The sequence below is a fragment of the Vigna unguiculata genome, chromosome 10 (assembly GCF_004118075.2).
Source record: "Vigna unguiculata cultivar IT97K-499-35 chromosome 10, ASM411807v1, whole genome shotgun sequence".
In the NCBI taxonomy this organism is placed as follows: Eukaryota; Viridiplantae; Streptophyta; class Magnoliopsida; order Fabales; family Fabaceae; genus Vigna; species Vigna unguiculata.
In genome coordinates this window covers 32,136,827-32,155,024 of record NC_040288.1, presented here as the reverse complement: position 1 = coordinate 32,155,024, position 18,198 = coordinate 32,136,827, and the positions used below count along the sequence as shown (strand labels likewise).

Here is an 18,198-nt window from a genome sequence, read left to right as displayed (position 1 = left end):
TTATAAATAAAAAAGTAATATTATTTTGACATTTAACCAACTTTTACGTACACTATATATTTATTATTTTACCTTTTAATTAGGTTATAAAACGAATTGTGGCCTGTGGTTCAGCCTATCACAATACCACAGATCAGTTGAAATTTTTAATCCATTATTCCATTTTCTTCATGTACGTTTTGTCTTTTGGTCCATTCAACTCCGACATGCTAATTCATTTTTTTTATTATTATATATTTCAAAAATATAAATATACAATATTATTATAATTAAAATCATTAACATTTAAAAATTAAAATTTAATTAATAATTATGATAAAATAATCTAATATATAACAAATGTTTTAATTTATTTAATTCAAAGTATTATTTAATTAATTCAAAATTTTTAAAAATATTTATATACTTTTAATATTTATTTATAAATTTATAAGTATATATAAACAAATTTTAAAAATTAAAAATTAAAAAACAAAAGTAACAAGAATAACCATCTAACCTCTTCTAGGTAAATTGTAAATTCTGACATGTGTTTTAATATCGAATCAATCTAACTCAATCCATTTTTTATAAAAAAAAGTCAACCTCTAACTCATTTTGGTACACCTACTTTTTATCTATTTTTTTAAATATAAAAATTAATTATTTTTAAAGTTTAATATTTAATTTAATCCTCTAATTTTATCCAAATTTTTAAAAAGACTCCAAGTTTTTTATTTGACCAATGTAGTCCTCCAATTTTTTAAAAGATTTTATATTTGGTTATTTATGTTAAACTTACGTCGCATTGGTACATATCATGTGTCAATTGGTGAAACTTTTAATTTTTTAAATTTTTAAAAAAATTTAAAAATGCTTACATGTTAGATCATGATTGTGTCACGTGGCAGTATGCCACTTGTCATGTTACTGTCACATGTCACATGATAATGCTCGTTTTCAATTTTGTCTTCATATTTATAATTTTGATTCAATTTAGTATTTTTTTTTAAATAAAATGAAGTAATTTGGTCCCTCTCTAATTTGAAATCAAATTAGTAATTAAATTTAATTACAACTTATATTATGTACATGATAAAATATTTTTAAAAATTGTATATATCAATCACTCCACCTAAATATTCAAGTTATTATTTTATACATTTTTACATACAAAAGTACTTATTTAAACTTATACTTTTATTAAAATATTAAAAATATAAATGTAAAATAATACCTATAATTTTTGAATGTTTAATGTGACAAATACTTTTAATGTCACATGTGTCACTTTATATTTATATTTTTAATATTTTTTAAATATTATAAGTTTAAATTGGAATTTTTTATGTAAAAATGTAAAAAAAATAATTTAAATATTTTGGTGGACTTTTTTTCCTGTATAAAATATTTAAAAAAAGTAAAAAAAATATATAAGTCGTAATTAAATTTAATTATTGATTTAATCTCAAATTGAAGAGGTACCAAATTAATTCATTTTATAAAAAAAAAAGGACTAAATTGAATCAAAATAATATGAGGACTAAATTGAAAACATGCTAGTGTTTATAATTGTCATATTATGAATTTGTTTGAATTGAATTGATTCTGATAAATATATGATTTGTTTGGAGTGATTTGTTCTAAATGATAAAAAGTGAGTTTGATTCAATTGATATTTAAGAATGAAGTTATGTGTGAAATGTATTGGTTTTTGTTGTCGTTAGACAAGCCAATTTGTCAAGAATTTTATTAATAAGTAGATTTTAAGTTTAACTCAGTTCCATAAAACTAATTTGTAAATTGAGGTTTGCACACTACTTATATATAATGAAATTGTCTTATCTTTAGTTTATATCGGACTTGAGGACTTGAAAGCTCTAGAGATGTTTTTGTTAGGCGCATACTGGACTCGCTAGACATCAAAGAATTGTGTTAGGTGTCATCTAGCTGGCGTTCGATAAAAGTCTTTCAATGATACCTTTATTTGAGTTGGATTGAGTGATGATTGTGGGTGTTAGATATAGGTTTAATGATTTTTATTATATGATTTAACTTAATTAAGTGGTATATATATATATATATATATATATATATATATATATATATATATATATATATATATATATATATATATATATGATATGATATGAGATTATTAAAGTATGAAAAGGTAAGTTTCGGCTTATTGAAAGTGGAATGACTTCAAACGGAAGAAACACATGAATTATTGTAATTTTTTTTTCCATAATATCGATAATAGTAATTTAATTTCAATCAAATCAAATCACAGTCCCTACCTTTTCGTTTTGTCCTACTATGGAGAGATGGTAATAAATTTGTTAACATTCAATCATGTTACCTAGTTCTTAAAATTTGGGTTAAATTTAATTTTAGTCTTTAAATTGAAAAATATATGTTGATTTCTAAATACTAAATTTAAAGGATAAATTATTTCTTTAAATCGCCTTTTTTTTCATTTTCTGAATAATAAATTCAAAAGATCAAAACCGTTTTTTTTTTTTTAATTTAAAACACTTTTTTTTTAATTTACAAAATCAAAGCTAGATTTATCTAAAACATTAGAAACTAAAACCTTAATTGAATAAACTGTTTAAACTTTAATAAGAACTCTTTTTATTTTACCTGTGGTTGGTAGGTAACCTAATTTAGTAAGATGGGCTGCTTAAATTAAAGGTAATTTTGATATAAAGAATGGTTAATTCTATCTTTGTTATAAAAAGAAAATAACTAATCGAATGAAAAAATAATTTAACCCATCTACAAAATATTTCCTTGTCTTATTAATATATTATATGATTTTAAAACTTGTGATATTAATATATTATTATTGTCTGTTTATTCAGCCAATAATTTTTGCTAAACATAAAAATCATTTATTTAGTATTGTTTTCACGGCTAAAAAAATCATCAAATAATGACTAATTTTATGACAAAAAATACCTTTAGAGAGCAATTTATAAATCAATTTTGTAATTAGAGACTAATATAAAGATCAATTATTTTGGTAGCTAAAACCTAAGTAGCTAATGGTAGTGACCAATTTAGAGACAAATTCATAATAGAAACTATTTTAGTTACCAATTTAAAGATCGATTATAATTTTTTAAAAGTATTGTACTTACCAATAACTTTTAGTTTATAAATCGCTACTTAAATTGGTCATTATACTAACTAATTATTTTTTGTTACTAAAGTTTATCAGTAATCATCAAGGATCTCCTTGTCGTGTTTCTATATTGCAGATAAGGTAGTCAAATCGATATTTAAATTGTAAAATTGTAAGATTCTACGAGTAAATCTTACACACATAAGACAATTATCAACAAACAAAATCCTAAGATCGTGTAAATCATTGTTTTCTTTTTCGAAATTTCTGTTGCACTACCTATTTATATTCTTTGATGAATAATTAAAATTAATTTTAAATCGTTATATGTGTTGTCAATCACACAACCACACTTTACCTAATTAAATTAAATATTAATGTAATTAAAATTAATTTCTCAATAAAAAGTTATTATAATTAAAATCAAGCTCGAACACATCAAAATACTCTGCAATTAAAATTTAATACAATTATAATTTTTCAAGTTTATAGTCATAATTTTGTATAAACCCAAAACATAACTACTTTTAGTATTTATTAATTATAGCGATAGTATTTATTATTTCTCATATAAAGAAACATAATAACATTATTATTATTTTTTTCTTATATAAAGAAATTTATAATAATGTTATTTATGAATATTAATGCTACTTACGAAGACGGATAACAAATTATTCTTTTGATTTATTCTTTTTCTGTTATTTCATTTTAAATCTTTTTGTATTTCTATATTTTATTATATTAATTATTTTCAAAAAACATGTTATTTAAATTCTCAAAAGACAAAATTAGATTAATTTCTACTTCTAATATACATGTTATTACGCCTCCAATTCTAGATTCCGAGTGCTCCTTCAATGTATGGACGAGATTTTCTGTTTTTCTCTACTTTTGGGTTGTTATGTAACAATTGGAGCTCCATGGATAGTCACTTTCAAGTTTTCTTTGCAATGCAATAAACTATGGTTGTTTCGTCTCATTCCCTTAATCTCTATACCCTAATTTCCAGAGTTCTGCTCTACTTTCATTCTTCTTTGTTCTTGTTGGCTTTGATTCTCAGTTTCCATGCACTTCTGTGGATTGTTTTTAACTTCTTTACATTTTGCATTGAGTACATCTTAATTTACACCACTTACATTATGTACACCGTTTTCTCCCTTTCTACTTTTAATCATTGCAATTCCAATTCAATTCTTAATTTCATTTTAGTGTAATTGCAATTTTATAGTTTAGTAAGTTTTACAGTTTCAATTTTAGTCATAGTTGAAATTTCAATTTTTGGCTGTCAATGTGTTCTCTCAATCTTTTTTATTCAAAACGACATCATTATATACATTGATACTTCAAGAAATATCTATGAAATATCTATTATTTGTCATCACACAAAAAATATTATTAAAAATAATAAAAGTACTAAAGGAATACATAGATAATTGGTATTTGATTATAAAAAAAGTCCATCATATACTAGGAAGCATATCTAGGATACCAAGTTAAAGGTTCCCCTTTAGCCAATCCTAAACTAGCCAATTTATATGCATAACTTCAAACATCTCCACCATCTCCCTCTAATCGCCTATGGAACAATCATTTGGAAAGTAAAAGCTTAAAGTCAATACCTTAAAGTCAGTAATATAATTCACATTTAAATTACTGCAGTACAATGAACTAAGCTGAATTTAAAATGAAAGCAATGACATAGTAAAACAAAATGAACTGAATGGGACAAGAATTAATATTGATAGAATATGCATGTGTTGGAAGGTGGTTCAACGTAACACTGAATTCTTGCCTTTTAAATAAAAGATTAAGAAGGCCAAAAAGTTCTTTACATTGAGGATGGCATTTAAAACCCTAACTAATAAATACACTTATAAACATGAGACTAGGTTAAAAATATACGAGAGATGTGGTAAAAGAAGCTTTACAAGCTGAGTGTCCATTACCTCACCTATAAAATCTATATCCAAAACAAAACAAAACAGAAGATCAAATGGGAACATAAGGCTCAAAAAGTTTAATACACGGATTTGGATCATTCTGCATAATTTCAGCAGCACGTTCGAACTCTTCCCTCAGAACTTTGATGCTATATTTATCTACCACTCGCCCAAGATCATGAGATGTTTCAAAAGGATCCTCTATACATATCAAATGCCGATCATTGCCAATCCTTCTAGTCCAGTCCTTCTCTCGTTTGCTACACCAAAATACAGTATCACATTCAGATAAATAAGAATGAAAACAACGCAGATTTAAATCAACAAAGCATTACCCAGTTCCTATGACTTTGTTAACAACGGAATGGAACATAAAGGGTATGAGAAATATTCAGAGATAACGAGTTCTCATACCTGATTATGCTTCCTGTGCGCACAGATATAACAGAATTTGCATAATCATGACAATATGCCCAATAGTGGAAAAATCCCCGCACAAGCTGAGCAATTGTTTCCTTGTTGTGGCGACCAAAATCACCAAGTTTTTCAACTTCATCAAAGAAAGCACAACTAATATCATCGACAGTCACAGAATACGTTGTCTCCATCTCCTGTATACAAAATAGTATTCAATCATTAAATTACAAAATTATTCATATGATGTAATGTTTAATGAGGTACAAACTTGACAAAGTTAACTGAACATCTTTGATTTGAATACTGCAAAAAGTTATTCCATTGACACTAGCCACGCAATTGCTAAAGTGGTTTTCTCAGAGTAAAAAGTGATTTGCCATTAACAACTACAAGGCTTTGCCACAGCATAAAAATTTGAAGTGGTTTTCCAGCCAATTGTATGGAAAATGAAAATGAAAAGAAACCTAGAACTCTTAGTTAATTAATTTTTTTATTCTGTGGAATATGGAAACACAGACCATTATGTTTAGATGAAAATAAAGGGTTCTTCTGAAACATTAATAGCGAAAACAGTGACATTCTACACCTCTTAAAAGGCAAAATACAGAAATATCTGACAGAGGAATAGAAGAATGAAGTCTGAAGTACACACCTGCAAGCATGGAAGGATGGCAGGTCTTCTCATTTGCAAATAATGAATGCACATCAAAACATACCTGAAATTAAAATTAAATTGTTTTTAGGCAATACTATCTAGTCATCATATTTAAATGAACTTCAATTGTTTTGATCCTGTCTACTTTGATTTTGTTTTGCTATATTAGCACAGTACCTTGCCTAATTATAATAAAGACAACAAAAAAAACTTTTTGAATTACAGTAGCATCAGAGGTTAACTTACGCATAGCTAGACAGAGTTCCATGGTAAGTTTCATTGACTCTTCTTGACTTAGCCCAATGTTTGATAATGAAGGCTAGCTGCCGTAACCTTGGATCTATGAGCGCATAATCCCGAAGAAGCTTTGTATTCACAACAGCAAGAAGATTGTTAATGCATATGTCACAAGAGATTCCTGTTACTGGATCCATGAGCTTTACTATGGGAACCCGTGCACGTGTCAATGCCTACAAACAAATTCAAATTAAGAAATGAACAAATTTTTGTTTTAATTTAATTACTTCAATTTCCAAGGGCAGTAAACCAGCAGCAAATGCATTCTTTTGAAGAAAAATTGAGTCAGTCAGTTACCAGTAATTTCTGTCATATTCCCCACCTAATCCACTTCCTTTTCCTTCTTTATTTTTACCTACATTTTTTCTTAAGTTTCAAAAAGATTGGCCATCATGTTATACTTATCATACAACTCTTTTAACCATAGCATTTTCTCCAAACATATCCAATAAAAATCAAACAGAAAAAACAGATTAGAGATGCTGTGGAAGAAAAAAAGGGGGATGAAAAGACTCAGACACAGGAAGCAAAGAATAACAGACAGAATATGTTAAAGTCTAGGCACTAGCATTGACCAGTGAAGACAATAGCATCTATGCTTATCCAGCCATATAAGGGCCCCTTTATATGGGATCCATAAATTTGAAAGTATCAAACCAAGACAGCAAAAACACCACATAATGTCCTACATCCATGCAAAAACACAATATAAAGTAGGAAAGTCGCCTTATTTGCAGTCACTCAGTCTTATATATGGCCTCTTAGAAGCATGCCTTTGTTGCAACATCGTGGATAAGGAATTTAATCCCACATTGACCAGTGGTATAGAAAAAAAATAGAATATATAAGTGTATAAATTACATTTAAATCGCACTTTATAAACCAATTTTATAGGGTTAATTTAAGCTTAAACCCATATCCTAAAATGGCATCAAAATTCCTACATTCTATTATATAATAAATAGCAATCAAGTGCTCAGGTAATGGCTACACTAGAGTTAGAGGGGTTCCTTTATTTGATAAAGAGGCGAGCCCAATATTACTAGGAATATTTTGAAAGTCTTCCTACAAATAAACTACAAGTAAAATGTAAATTTTATTCTAATGCTTGTTGGGGTTGATGGGAAGGATGAAACATCATCTTCCTGGAAAAAAACAAAGATGTTATTCCTTGTCCTAGTGTCCCAGATGAAGTAATGGAAACACTTGTGAAGCTGCTGAAAAGTACACAAAAAAATGAAAAGGAGAACAACCTTGATTGGGCAGAAGTTACAAAAGAAGTAGCAAAAGGAAAGAATCCTCTCCAACAAATGACAATTAATGCATCTTATGTAAATAGAGATGTAATTCACAGGAAGTTTGCAATGCAATTATGTTAATGCATTGCCATTTAACCTTGTAAGAAGTCCTCCTTTTATCCAAATGTTAAAGGTTGTTGGATAGTATGGTAAAGGTTTAAAGCCTCCTTATCATGAGGAAAGGGTCTCCTATTTGAAAAGATTTGTTAATAGTTAATAATGCCAAAACCAATAAAAATGAAAAATTCCTAGTAGGAGACAAGGAAGAAATTGAAGACACTGAAGAAGGGGAAAAAGATGAAGATGACTTGAGTGATGTAGATCTTGGAGAAGAAGATGATGAAATATGAATTTGATTTTGAGGCTGTTTAGTATGTGCAGCAGTAGCAACAACCATAGTCAATTCACACCGTAGTACTTCATCTGACAACCTTTTTACACAGACAATCTTATCTGGCCATGTCTCCCAAATCCTAGTTTGTATGTCATAAATTTCTAAAATAAGTCTCATCTTATATCTGGGGATAAATAAAAACCCTCCCCTTCGAACTTCAATCTTAACCAACAATCCAAATTTTCATTAACTTTGGACAGCAATGAAGTTTGATTACAAACTTGGGAAGTTATACGCCACAAGTAGGAAGACAATTAACCAAAATCTAAAACCGGTATAATTATGCACATATATTCTCTCATTACCTTCCCAAAGATATTAAGTGGCACATGCCTTTTTAGTCCATTGGGAAGTATTCGGTGAACAGCTATTTTTTATTATCTAAGAAAAAAATTCAAGGACAAACCAGCTACAGCATATTTCAATTTTTTTCCATTCAAAACCAAATTCATTAAACCTCCTTTGTGGAAATTTCTTAGCAAGCTTATATAAGTACCTTTGCTTCTTAAAGTTATTGCGCATTTCTTTAAATGTGAATACAAACCATCAAGATAAAAATGGAAATGCAAAAAAAAAAAAAGACGAAAGTTTTCTCACCTGCACATTCTGCAGATTATCTGATTGCAAAATATCCGCCAATTTCATTATAATCTTAGCTTTGTCCATGTCTGCTTCGTCGATAGCAAGGCAAACATCGATGTCACTTTTAGAGACACCAAACGAATTAGCACATGATCCATAGAGATAAAGCTTAGCTGCTGGCCATTCTTTGCTAACTAATTTCTCCAACAATGCTACTAATTGCCTTTGCTTCTGCTTTTCTTCTTCAGGAGGTATTAGAGACTCATATATTGCAAGGAAAGGAACATTAAGAACATCAATGTCCCTTCGACAAACTAACTGCCTTTTGTACATTCTTGCCCGCTGGCTTAGGATCTGCTGCCCTCTTGAATCCGATGATCTGGCATCCTGATAACAAATGATACAAGTGTAAATAACATTCATACTTTACCAAAAAAAGACACATGACCCTCATAATTTGATCACCAGTAGATAACTGTAAAACTCAACAACCTATCTAGGCATTAAAATAAAGGTCCTTCAAACAAATTCAAAATTAAAAATATCACTGTATTATAAACAATTAATGGCTACTCAAAATACTTGATGGAATTTAGTTTAAAATTTAGCTTAGTAATGATTTACAACACATAACAAGTTAGCTACCAGCAATATTATCAACAAATATAACCACGGACCTTCTCTCGAGTGGCGCGTCGTTGCCTTGAGTTGGTCCTGTCATCAGAGTCATCCTCTATCAACAATGAATCAGCCAACTGCTCCCCAAGGACATCAACATGAGCCCCACTTCCACCAGTCTCATTCACAACACTGGAATGCAAGTTACTCCCAGCAGGTGGCCCAGGGCGATCAAGCTGATCAACAAGCCCCATTCCACGAACTACATTGCCTCTAACATTGCTCCTTTCACCAGAAACCATTCTCACACCTTCCCTCTTACCATACAAATTCTCAATCCTACCACCACCACCACCACCCATTTCCCCACCCCCCACCCTACCATCTTTCCTACCCTCCAAACCCTTCCCTCTATTCCTGTTCCCAAACCCTGGTGGAACCCTACTAGCCTCATGAGACAACGACCCACTAGCCGTATAACCCTCAAGTCCTCTTCTTTCCCTGTCCACAACATCATGATTACCCTGAAGAACCACATTCCCACTGGAATTAGAACTGGGGTGATCGACATGCAAGTTCCTGTCGAACCCGTTGTACCCTCTGTTGAAGTTCAAATTGAGCAACGAGTCCACATTGGGAGAAACTTCAGATGCAGAGTACGCAACCGTGGGCAAAGACCCGAACTGCAGTTTCAGTTCTTGCTGCTGGACGAAACCATCGACCTTGCTGTTCTTTTCTTCGATGGGAAACCCTAGTTTTCGCAGATCGTGGGTGAGGCCAGCGTTAACGTTGACACCGTTAGTGACGGAGTTCGGGTTGACGGGGAAGTGGGTCCGAGGAGGGGGAAACGGGTTATGGGGCAACCCGAAAAAGTTCGGAGGGTAAAGCGGAGAAGAGAGAGTGTGGGACCAAGGAGGAAGATGATGAGGGAGAGGAAGGGGGTGTTGGTGATCGGCGCCGGCGATTTGCCACTGCGGCGAGCCAACGGGGATCGTTGGACCGACGACGGCGACGGCGGGATCTATCGCCGGAGACTGTTGCCGCGGGTGTGAGTGGTGTTGGTGGGGGCGTTGGATGAGTGAGAGGAGGAACTCACCGCCGTTAGAGGGCGTCGGCGGCAGTGGCAAGTCACCTCCACCGCCGTTCATGGAGGCGGGTGGCGGCGGAGAGAGGGTGACGTGGCAGTTGTGAGATTGCGAGGGAAGAGAGAGCGTTGAGAGAGAAACTTAGAGGAGAAGTGTAGGAATGGGAGTGTGTGACTTTTAACTTTATATATAAAGCAAAAATGTTTTGATTAATGTGATTTTCGTTTGTTATTATTTTCAAAATTATTGCTAATCTTTTATCTTATCTTCTTGGTATTCGATAATAAAGGAGATAAATTATACTCTAAGAAGTTTTTTTAAATACAGTAAATAATTAATCAATATCTAACATGCTACTTTTTTTTTATGTATACAGTATCAACATGTAACGAATATTATTAAAAATATCATGCATGACCAATCTAAATTCTTGATATTAGTTAAAAATCATTGTTCATATGATTTTTAAGAAAAAAAAAACGGTATGCGTGGTTTTTCTAAACAAATATAATAAGAAAGATAAGGTATTATCTAACAACATTGTAAACTTTACATTAGTTGTAATCATTATTAGTTACAGATTAAAAGTTACTCTCACAATATATAATTATTAAACCCGTAAAATTATCATGTCATCAATCAACAAGAAAGTTTTACTTTTAATCTTTAAATAATAAAAATAATTTATCTTTTTCCAATTTAATAAAATGTATATTCCAAGAAAGAAGGTTAAAAATATGTCTATAAAATTAACAAAAATAGAGCAGTATTATTCTGTAAATAAGTAAAATGTTTTGGTGTGACATGACTTAAGGAATGTTAATATTTTTTTTCATTTCTCTATTTATTTTGCTCTATTACTGGGAAAAACCATATGAAAGTTACTTATTTAAATCAATTATTAAAAATAAAAAATATTATATTATATTATAAGGTTTGTGTGAATGAGAGAGGATGAACTTAGTGAAGAAGTTTGGTGATGTAAGTGGGTAAGACTTACTTTATTATAAAGTTGTCATGTGGAAAGTTTGGATCGGAAGACTGTGGAGTAATTTTACTTTTTATATATTTTTCTTTTCTCTAATTCTCATCTTGTTTCTTTGGTATTTGATATAGAATTGTCTAACAGTCCTAATTAATAAACATCTAACAAATTTCGCTAAATATTTTTAATTAATTAAAGAATCATATATTTTTATATTTTTTTATTATAGTTGGTGAATTAAGAATATAGCATTAAATAATATTTTTTTAAAATATATGTTCAAATTAATTTTTTTAATAAATAAAAGTGTTTTGAAAAAAACTAATTAAAGCTTGTTCCTATCTAAAATAAGATATTGAAATTGTTGATATCGATAGTTATCGTATTTTCTACTTTAGCAATGACATTATTGACTTTTTTTTTACCTTTTTATTTTTCCTCTTTTTAACTTAGGTTAAAAAGTATATTTTACAAATCATATTATATCTTAGATTCATGATCTAACTCTAACTTTGTTTATTTTTCATTTGTAAAGACATTCAACATGGATAAAAATGTTTTACATAATTATTATCACTAGGAGAATGGAAAGAAATAGTAAATTAATTAATTTAAAGTTGAAGTTTGCTTGAATTATTACCTCTCTAATTTGGAGGCATACAAGTATAACAACTTGAATTGAATTTCTTGAGTTGAATTCTCTTGACTACTACTAGTGCTTTCAACTCATCCATATTTATTGAAAGTTGATGTACAAACTTTCAAAAAATAAAATTGTAATCCAATCATCATTGTATTATTGCAATGTTTGGGTAGAGGTTGCAAATCTCGAGGGATGAATCTATAAATTTCTTTACAAAGTTGCAAATAGATTCATTATCCTCTTTCTTGATGTTACTTGTGTGGTTGAATGAGGTCGGTTGGTTGCAAACTACGCTTTGAATTTATGAGATGTCTACAATGGAATTTTTTAGTAAGGTCAAATATTAGTATTACTCCATTGAGTTTCATAAAGAACATTCGACAAATAATTGTATTGATTTTAAAGTAGATTTTCACATGAGATAAACATATCAATATATTCTCATCATGATTAGTGTAACCATGTATCACTATGAAAGAACATTAGTTTGATGACTTGCTAGCTATTAGAAGATGTATAGAATGTGCAAGTGTCGATCAACATTTGAGCTTTGTATCCAGTGATAGAAATAATTGTGTTTTGCTTTGTATATTCATTGTTTTGATGGGGATGATCATTTGTTACCAATGTGGACATGAAGTCAAGTGTTAATATGTTTTGATTGAGATTGAGTTCATCCTAAGAATATGAAATATCACCATTGAGGTGACAATTGAGTTATGATTGGTGTGTTTTTCTATTCAACTTTTTACCAATGTTTGAATCTCGTCTAGTAGGATTCTCGCCTTAACTTGATGTTGTTCTCAAAGTATTAAGTCACTTAGTGCCTTTTTTGTATTGTCTCAAGGCATTCATTATTTTGGAGTTGTAATGCTAAGTTACAAAATTGTAAGGCCTTGTGTTGTTACCATTTACTCATGTGTTCGTGTTGTTTTCCTTGCATTTGTTTGATGTGAGGTTTGAGATTGTTATCAATTTATGACTATTACATGTTGTTGGTTGATGAATTTGAAATGGTTTTGCCTATAATTAAAACCATAAACCTATATGGCATAGGTAAAAATTTACCCAAGATAACATAGTGGACATCAAATATTTTCAGTGGACATTTTTTATCGACAAAAAAGATATTAATAGTAGAACACTTGGAATAGTCTAACTCTTTTACAAAAAAATATTTCCAATGTTACTTTTCCTTACCAATCCAAAAGATATTCCTTAAAATCTAAAATTACAAACTAGAATATATTTTTCACTACTATGTGGTAACACTTAGTAGTGGGGAGCCCCATGTGATGCATGTATCAATTTAATCTTATTTATACTTATCAATCTTTGTCATTAAGTGTCCACCATCTAGGTATATATTTTACTAACATAGTAAATCAACTTGTTTAAGTATTGCATCTTTGCCTCTAATAAGAGGTCTTCATTGCCATTTAATTGTTATCATTGTCATTTCTTCATTATTTTGTTTAGCATTATGTGATAGCACCATCATCTTCATTACACTAGTTCAATCTCATTGTAAATTTTTGTTGATCGTACTATGTTATCATCCTTCACTTTAGTTAGGTATAAGTTCAAATCTGCAAAAGAACATTTTGTATGTATCCTGGCTAACAACATGAAAAAGCTATGAGAATCAGTCCATCCTTACAATAAAAACCTTTTCCTTTGCTCCCAGTCTGGAAATTACTTATTACCCTTATCTAATTACTACCCAATAACCCAATCATTTGTCCATTTATCATAAAAAATTTAAGCATGTTATAGGGTTTAAACACCAATCTAAATATGTTATAGGCTAGAGTAAATACCTTTGAAGCATATGTTAACCCATTCCTAAAAATGGTTTTATTTCTTTGACCCCATAGAAGCCACAAAATAGCCATCCATATGCTACCCCAAATTATGTTATATTTGTTGCTCAATTTTAAAAGTTCAAACTGACAAAAGTGGTATTGTGGGTCATTGTGACTCACACTAGTATTTCCTACCCATATATGGCATTGCTTCCACACACACTTTGCTATTTTACATGTAAAGAACAAGTGACTATTGCTTTCCTCTGCATTACCGTACATTACACATAGTGTAGAACCTGTAATTATGCCCTTCCTCCTCAAATTAAGCTTAGTCCCCACTCTATTGAGTATAACTTTCCATGCAAAGTGTTGTGTTGTGGGGAGAGCTCTAGCCTTCCAAAATATTTTAAATATTTCGTTTTGCTCCCCTTGGTTTGTGCCAAGTAACTTTTTATAGGCAGATTTGACTATATAGTTGTCACCCTCTTCGTCTTTCAACTGTAATGTATCATCCCTATCCTTGGATAATGGTATATGTGTGAGTTCTTCCATAGATTTTGATACTAGAGGAACTTACCATTCAAACAAATGTCTTCTCCATTTAAAATCCCATACTCAACCATGGTTCATCCATACTTTAAACTCTTTTATTACTCTAGTCTTGTTTAAAGAATTGGCGTATAATCTTGGATAAGCTATACGCTTAAAGGTTGTTCTGGAATCTAGCTATCTTCCCAAAATTTAATCTCATTCCCCTTTCCCACTTTTCACTCAACATTATTTACAAACCAATTCTCTCATTCTCGTTCATTTACAACTTTCTTAATATCCCTCCACCACACAGATTTCTGGCTCTTCTGGCATTTATTGTTGGAGGAGTTTTTCCATTTTCCATACTTTGATTCCATAATTTCTTTTCATAGTCTTTCCTCTCCCATTGCTAACCTCCAATTCCATTTCCCTAGTAATGCAACGTTGAACATCTTTATATCTATAGTACCTAATCCACCCTCTTCTTTTGGCTTACAATTGTTATCCCATTTTACCCATGCTAACTTTTTACCTTTACTACCCAACCTTAAAGAAATTGTCTCTGGATTTTCTTAATGTTCCTTTCCACTTGTGTGAGAATTTTAAAGAAAGATATGTAAAATAAAGTTAATGTTATTAACATCGATTTTAATAGGCATGTTCTTCCTGCAAACGAAAGATATTTTTCTTTCCATCTAACCAATTGTTTCTTAACATTCTCAACCATTCTTTTTCATATGCTATAACTTATAGGATTACCTCATATCCTCATTCCAAAGTATGTAAAGGGTAAATTCATAATCTTACAATTCAATATTTCTACATATCTCAAAACCATATTTACTTCTATTCTCACACCACCTAATTTTGTTTTCGAAAAGTCCACCTTTAATCCTAAACCAAGCTCAAAACATTTCAAAAAGCTCTTAATAATCATAATATTTTGTGTGTTTGCTTGACTTAGAAATAAAGTGTCATCTACAAATTGCAGCATATTCACTAGAATATCTCTCTCTCCTACCTTAACCCCTTGTAGCAATTGTTTTCTTGTTGTCATCCTAACCATTCCAACAAACCCTTCTGCCACTATTAGGAGCAAAAAAGGAGCTAAAGGGTCTCTTTGCCCAACACCTTTTGATGGGTTGAATTATTTTGTTGGGCTACCATTTACAAGCTCTAAGATCATGGAAGACTCCAAACATTCTTTTTATCCAATTAATCCAAATGTTACTAAACCTCATCCTTTGCATCATATAATATAGGAACTAGGCGTGAGCAAAAAAAGCGAGACCGACCGAAACCGATTCATCCGAATCAAAAAATAAAATGCGGGTCGGTTTTATACGAATTCGGATTTGAATGGATAAAAATTTTCGGGTAAAACGGATATATACGGTCGGATATGGAGCAGAAAAATAAAATCCCCAAATACCCGACCCGACCTGTTAAAGTTTTATCAGTATAATTTTTTATCATCTAAACCCTAGCCGCAGCCCCTTTCCTCTCCTCCTTCTCCTGCAATCTCTTACCCTTTCTTCTGCAACTTTCCTTTTTTTTTTGAATTCACGACCTTTCTTTTGCAACTTCCCTTTTTTCTTTGAATTCACTCACACTTCGTGCTCATTGGAAGATACTGAACTTTCCTTTCATATAAAGCTACTGTCTTTTTCCGGCGAGGTGAACTGGCTTGCGTTCGCGATGCAGATCTGCGTAGTCACACTTTTTCTAGCGAGGTGGACTGGCTTGCGTTCGCGATGCAGATCTGTGTACTCACAGTGGTTGTGTCGAGATTTCTCCTTTGTTGTTCATCTTCCATTTGTAGTTCTCACCGTGTTGCTTTTGAAGTCCGTTGTGACGTCATTCATAACTTGTTGCTTGTCTTTGACTGGGAGAGAGGAAGAGGAAGAGGTCGCGGCAACAACAACTAAGTTCATAAGCGGCAGCAGCAGCAACTAAGTTCATAAGTGGCGGCAGCAGCAACTAAGTTCATAAGTGGCGGCGACAGCAGCTAGTTTATAGGCCGTGAGGGCGTTTAAAGAAGGGGGAAGGACCAAAGCGTTGACGGTGGTGGTGATGTTTATGGAATGCCGTTGACGAGCTTCTGGTGTGTGTTGCGTTGATGTGACGAAGATACTTTCTTCTCTTTGATTAGTAATTCGGGTAACCCGTAGATCCATCCGTAATAAACCGATCCGAATTTATCCGAAACCGTCTAATTCGAATTGTTAAATGGTCAGGTTTGGATTTGAAAAAATAAATTTGGGTTGTGTCGGATTGGGCATATTGAACCTGAATTCGGTCCAACCCGACCGTTGCTCAGCCCTAATAGGAACTGCCATCTAATAGAATCATAAGCTTTCTTGTAGTCTACCTTAAGGATAACACATTTTTTTCCTTTTCATTTCATCTATGATCTCATTTGTAACTACGAGCAAACATTTATCTTCCAAAAAAGATGATTAGAAGTAATCAATGACTTCGTCTAGAACTTTTTTAACGTTATGGATAGAATTTTAAATGGATATAAAAATTTTTTTATCAAGTTGTTTAATGTGAAATTTATGAGATATTATATATATATATATATATATATATTATTTTTAAGTAAATTCAACAATAGTTTTAATATTGTTTCAATTAATAAATATCTCATTTCAGATTTCATACATAGACTACATAATTATAGACAAAATTTCTTTTACTATTTTAATTTATATTTTTGTAAGACCCAATATTTCTGCTCTTATGTTTAAGAGTTGTCTCAGATCTAATTGGGCCTAAGGGCTGGCCCATGAGGAGCCAAAGACATTAAACCAGCCTAACACTCTCACTCCCATCTCACTTTCAGAAAATATTTGTCCTCAAACCCCTTCGTTCTCAACGAAAGCTCTACTAGGGTTTGATCCTTAGCCTTCGTCAAGGATGCTCAAGCTCTTTCGACCCCACCTTCTAAGTTTGTTCCTTGAGCTATGGTGCTCCGCTGTTGGTGTTGAGGCCTTGCACTAGCTCATTCCAGGTAAGGGAAGCTAGAACCTAATCTTGTATTCGTCCTTTTCACTGTTTGGTTGTTGTACTACAATTCTGTGGTTGATATGACGTCCTGGATGCGTGACATGCTTTAGTGTGTTATTCTTGGCTTGGTATGAATGGCTGTCGCAGGAAAACAGTGGCGAGACCTGATAATCTCGCCCAGACGAGATGAGCAGAGGCTCGCCCAGACTTTTTATGCGAGGGGTCGCTTAGGCGACCAACTCAGTTTTAAGCGAGTGAGTGTCTCGCTCAGGCGAGAGGAGTCTCGCCTAAGCAAGAATGCGCAGAGGCTGTTGTGGTGTGTGTGTCGAGCTCTCGCCTAGGCGGAGGGAGCTCGTCTGAGCGAGAGTCCTTCTCGCTTGAGCGAGATCCTCCAACCTGAGCGACGAGCTGGGTGAGAATGCATACTGAATTGGGTTACCTCTGTGCTTGAATGTTTAGTTGGTACTTGTATGAGTTATTGTATGATGGCTTAATGGGAATATTTATGCATGATTGGGAGAGGGTTTTATGTGTAAATCATGAGTTTGACATAATCTTTATATGAATTATACTCGAGAGGTTGAATATATGTATATATGTGGTCATGAGTTTGACATGAGCAACAATGGACATGATGGTTGGTAATCCAGTGGCATGGCTTTGGTATGAGGAGAAACTCTTTACTCATGGTTGGGAATGACGAATTGGTATTGATTCAACGTATGATAAATAAGGATTGGTTACGAATGAGGGGATGAGGTTCCTATGTATGATATATGTATCTGTTACTTGGCTATTTGTGTATGTTTGTCGTGTGGTCA

General features: G+C 32.0%; 1 protein-coding gene across 1 annotated transcript; it reads right to left on the bottom strand.

Annotated features, from left to right (window-relative positions):
- Nucleotides 1-4,829: 4,829 nt before the first annotated feature.
- LOC114166793 (UTP:RNA uridylyltransferase 1) lies at nt 4,830-10,563 on the bottom strand. The gene is made up of 6 exons (XM_028051627.1): nt 9,373-10,563; nt 8,711-9,082; nt 6,371-6,594; nt 6,122-6,185; nt 5,467-5,663; nt 4,830-5,312 (listed from the first exon to the last, which is right to left on the bottom strand). Exons 1-6 carry the CDS (start codon nt 10,459-10,461, stop codon nt 5,102-5,104), a joined length of 2,157 nt encoding a protein of 718 aa, XP_027907428.1. The 5' UTR covers nt 10,462-10,563; the 3' UTR covers nt 4,830-5,101.
- Nucleotides 10,564-18,198: the final 7,635 nt, after the last annotated feature.

Excerpts from the sequence above, each read along its gene's own strand:
- LOC114166793 (XM_028051627.1), bottom strand. The coding sequence starts at position 10,461 with ATGAACGGCGGTGGAGGTGACTTGCCACTGCCGCCGACGCCCTCTAAC. Across the intron at positions 6,595-8,710 it reads ATAATCTGCAGAATGTGCAG|GCATTGACACGTGCACGGGT; the intron begins GTGAGAAAACTT and ends ATTTGTTTGTAG. Across the intron at positions 5,664-6,121 it reads CCATCCTTCCATGCTTGCAG|GAGATGGAGACAACGTATTC; the intron begins GTGTGTACTTCA and ends TTTTGTATACAG.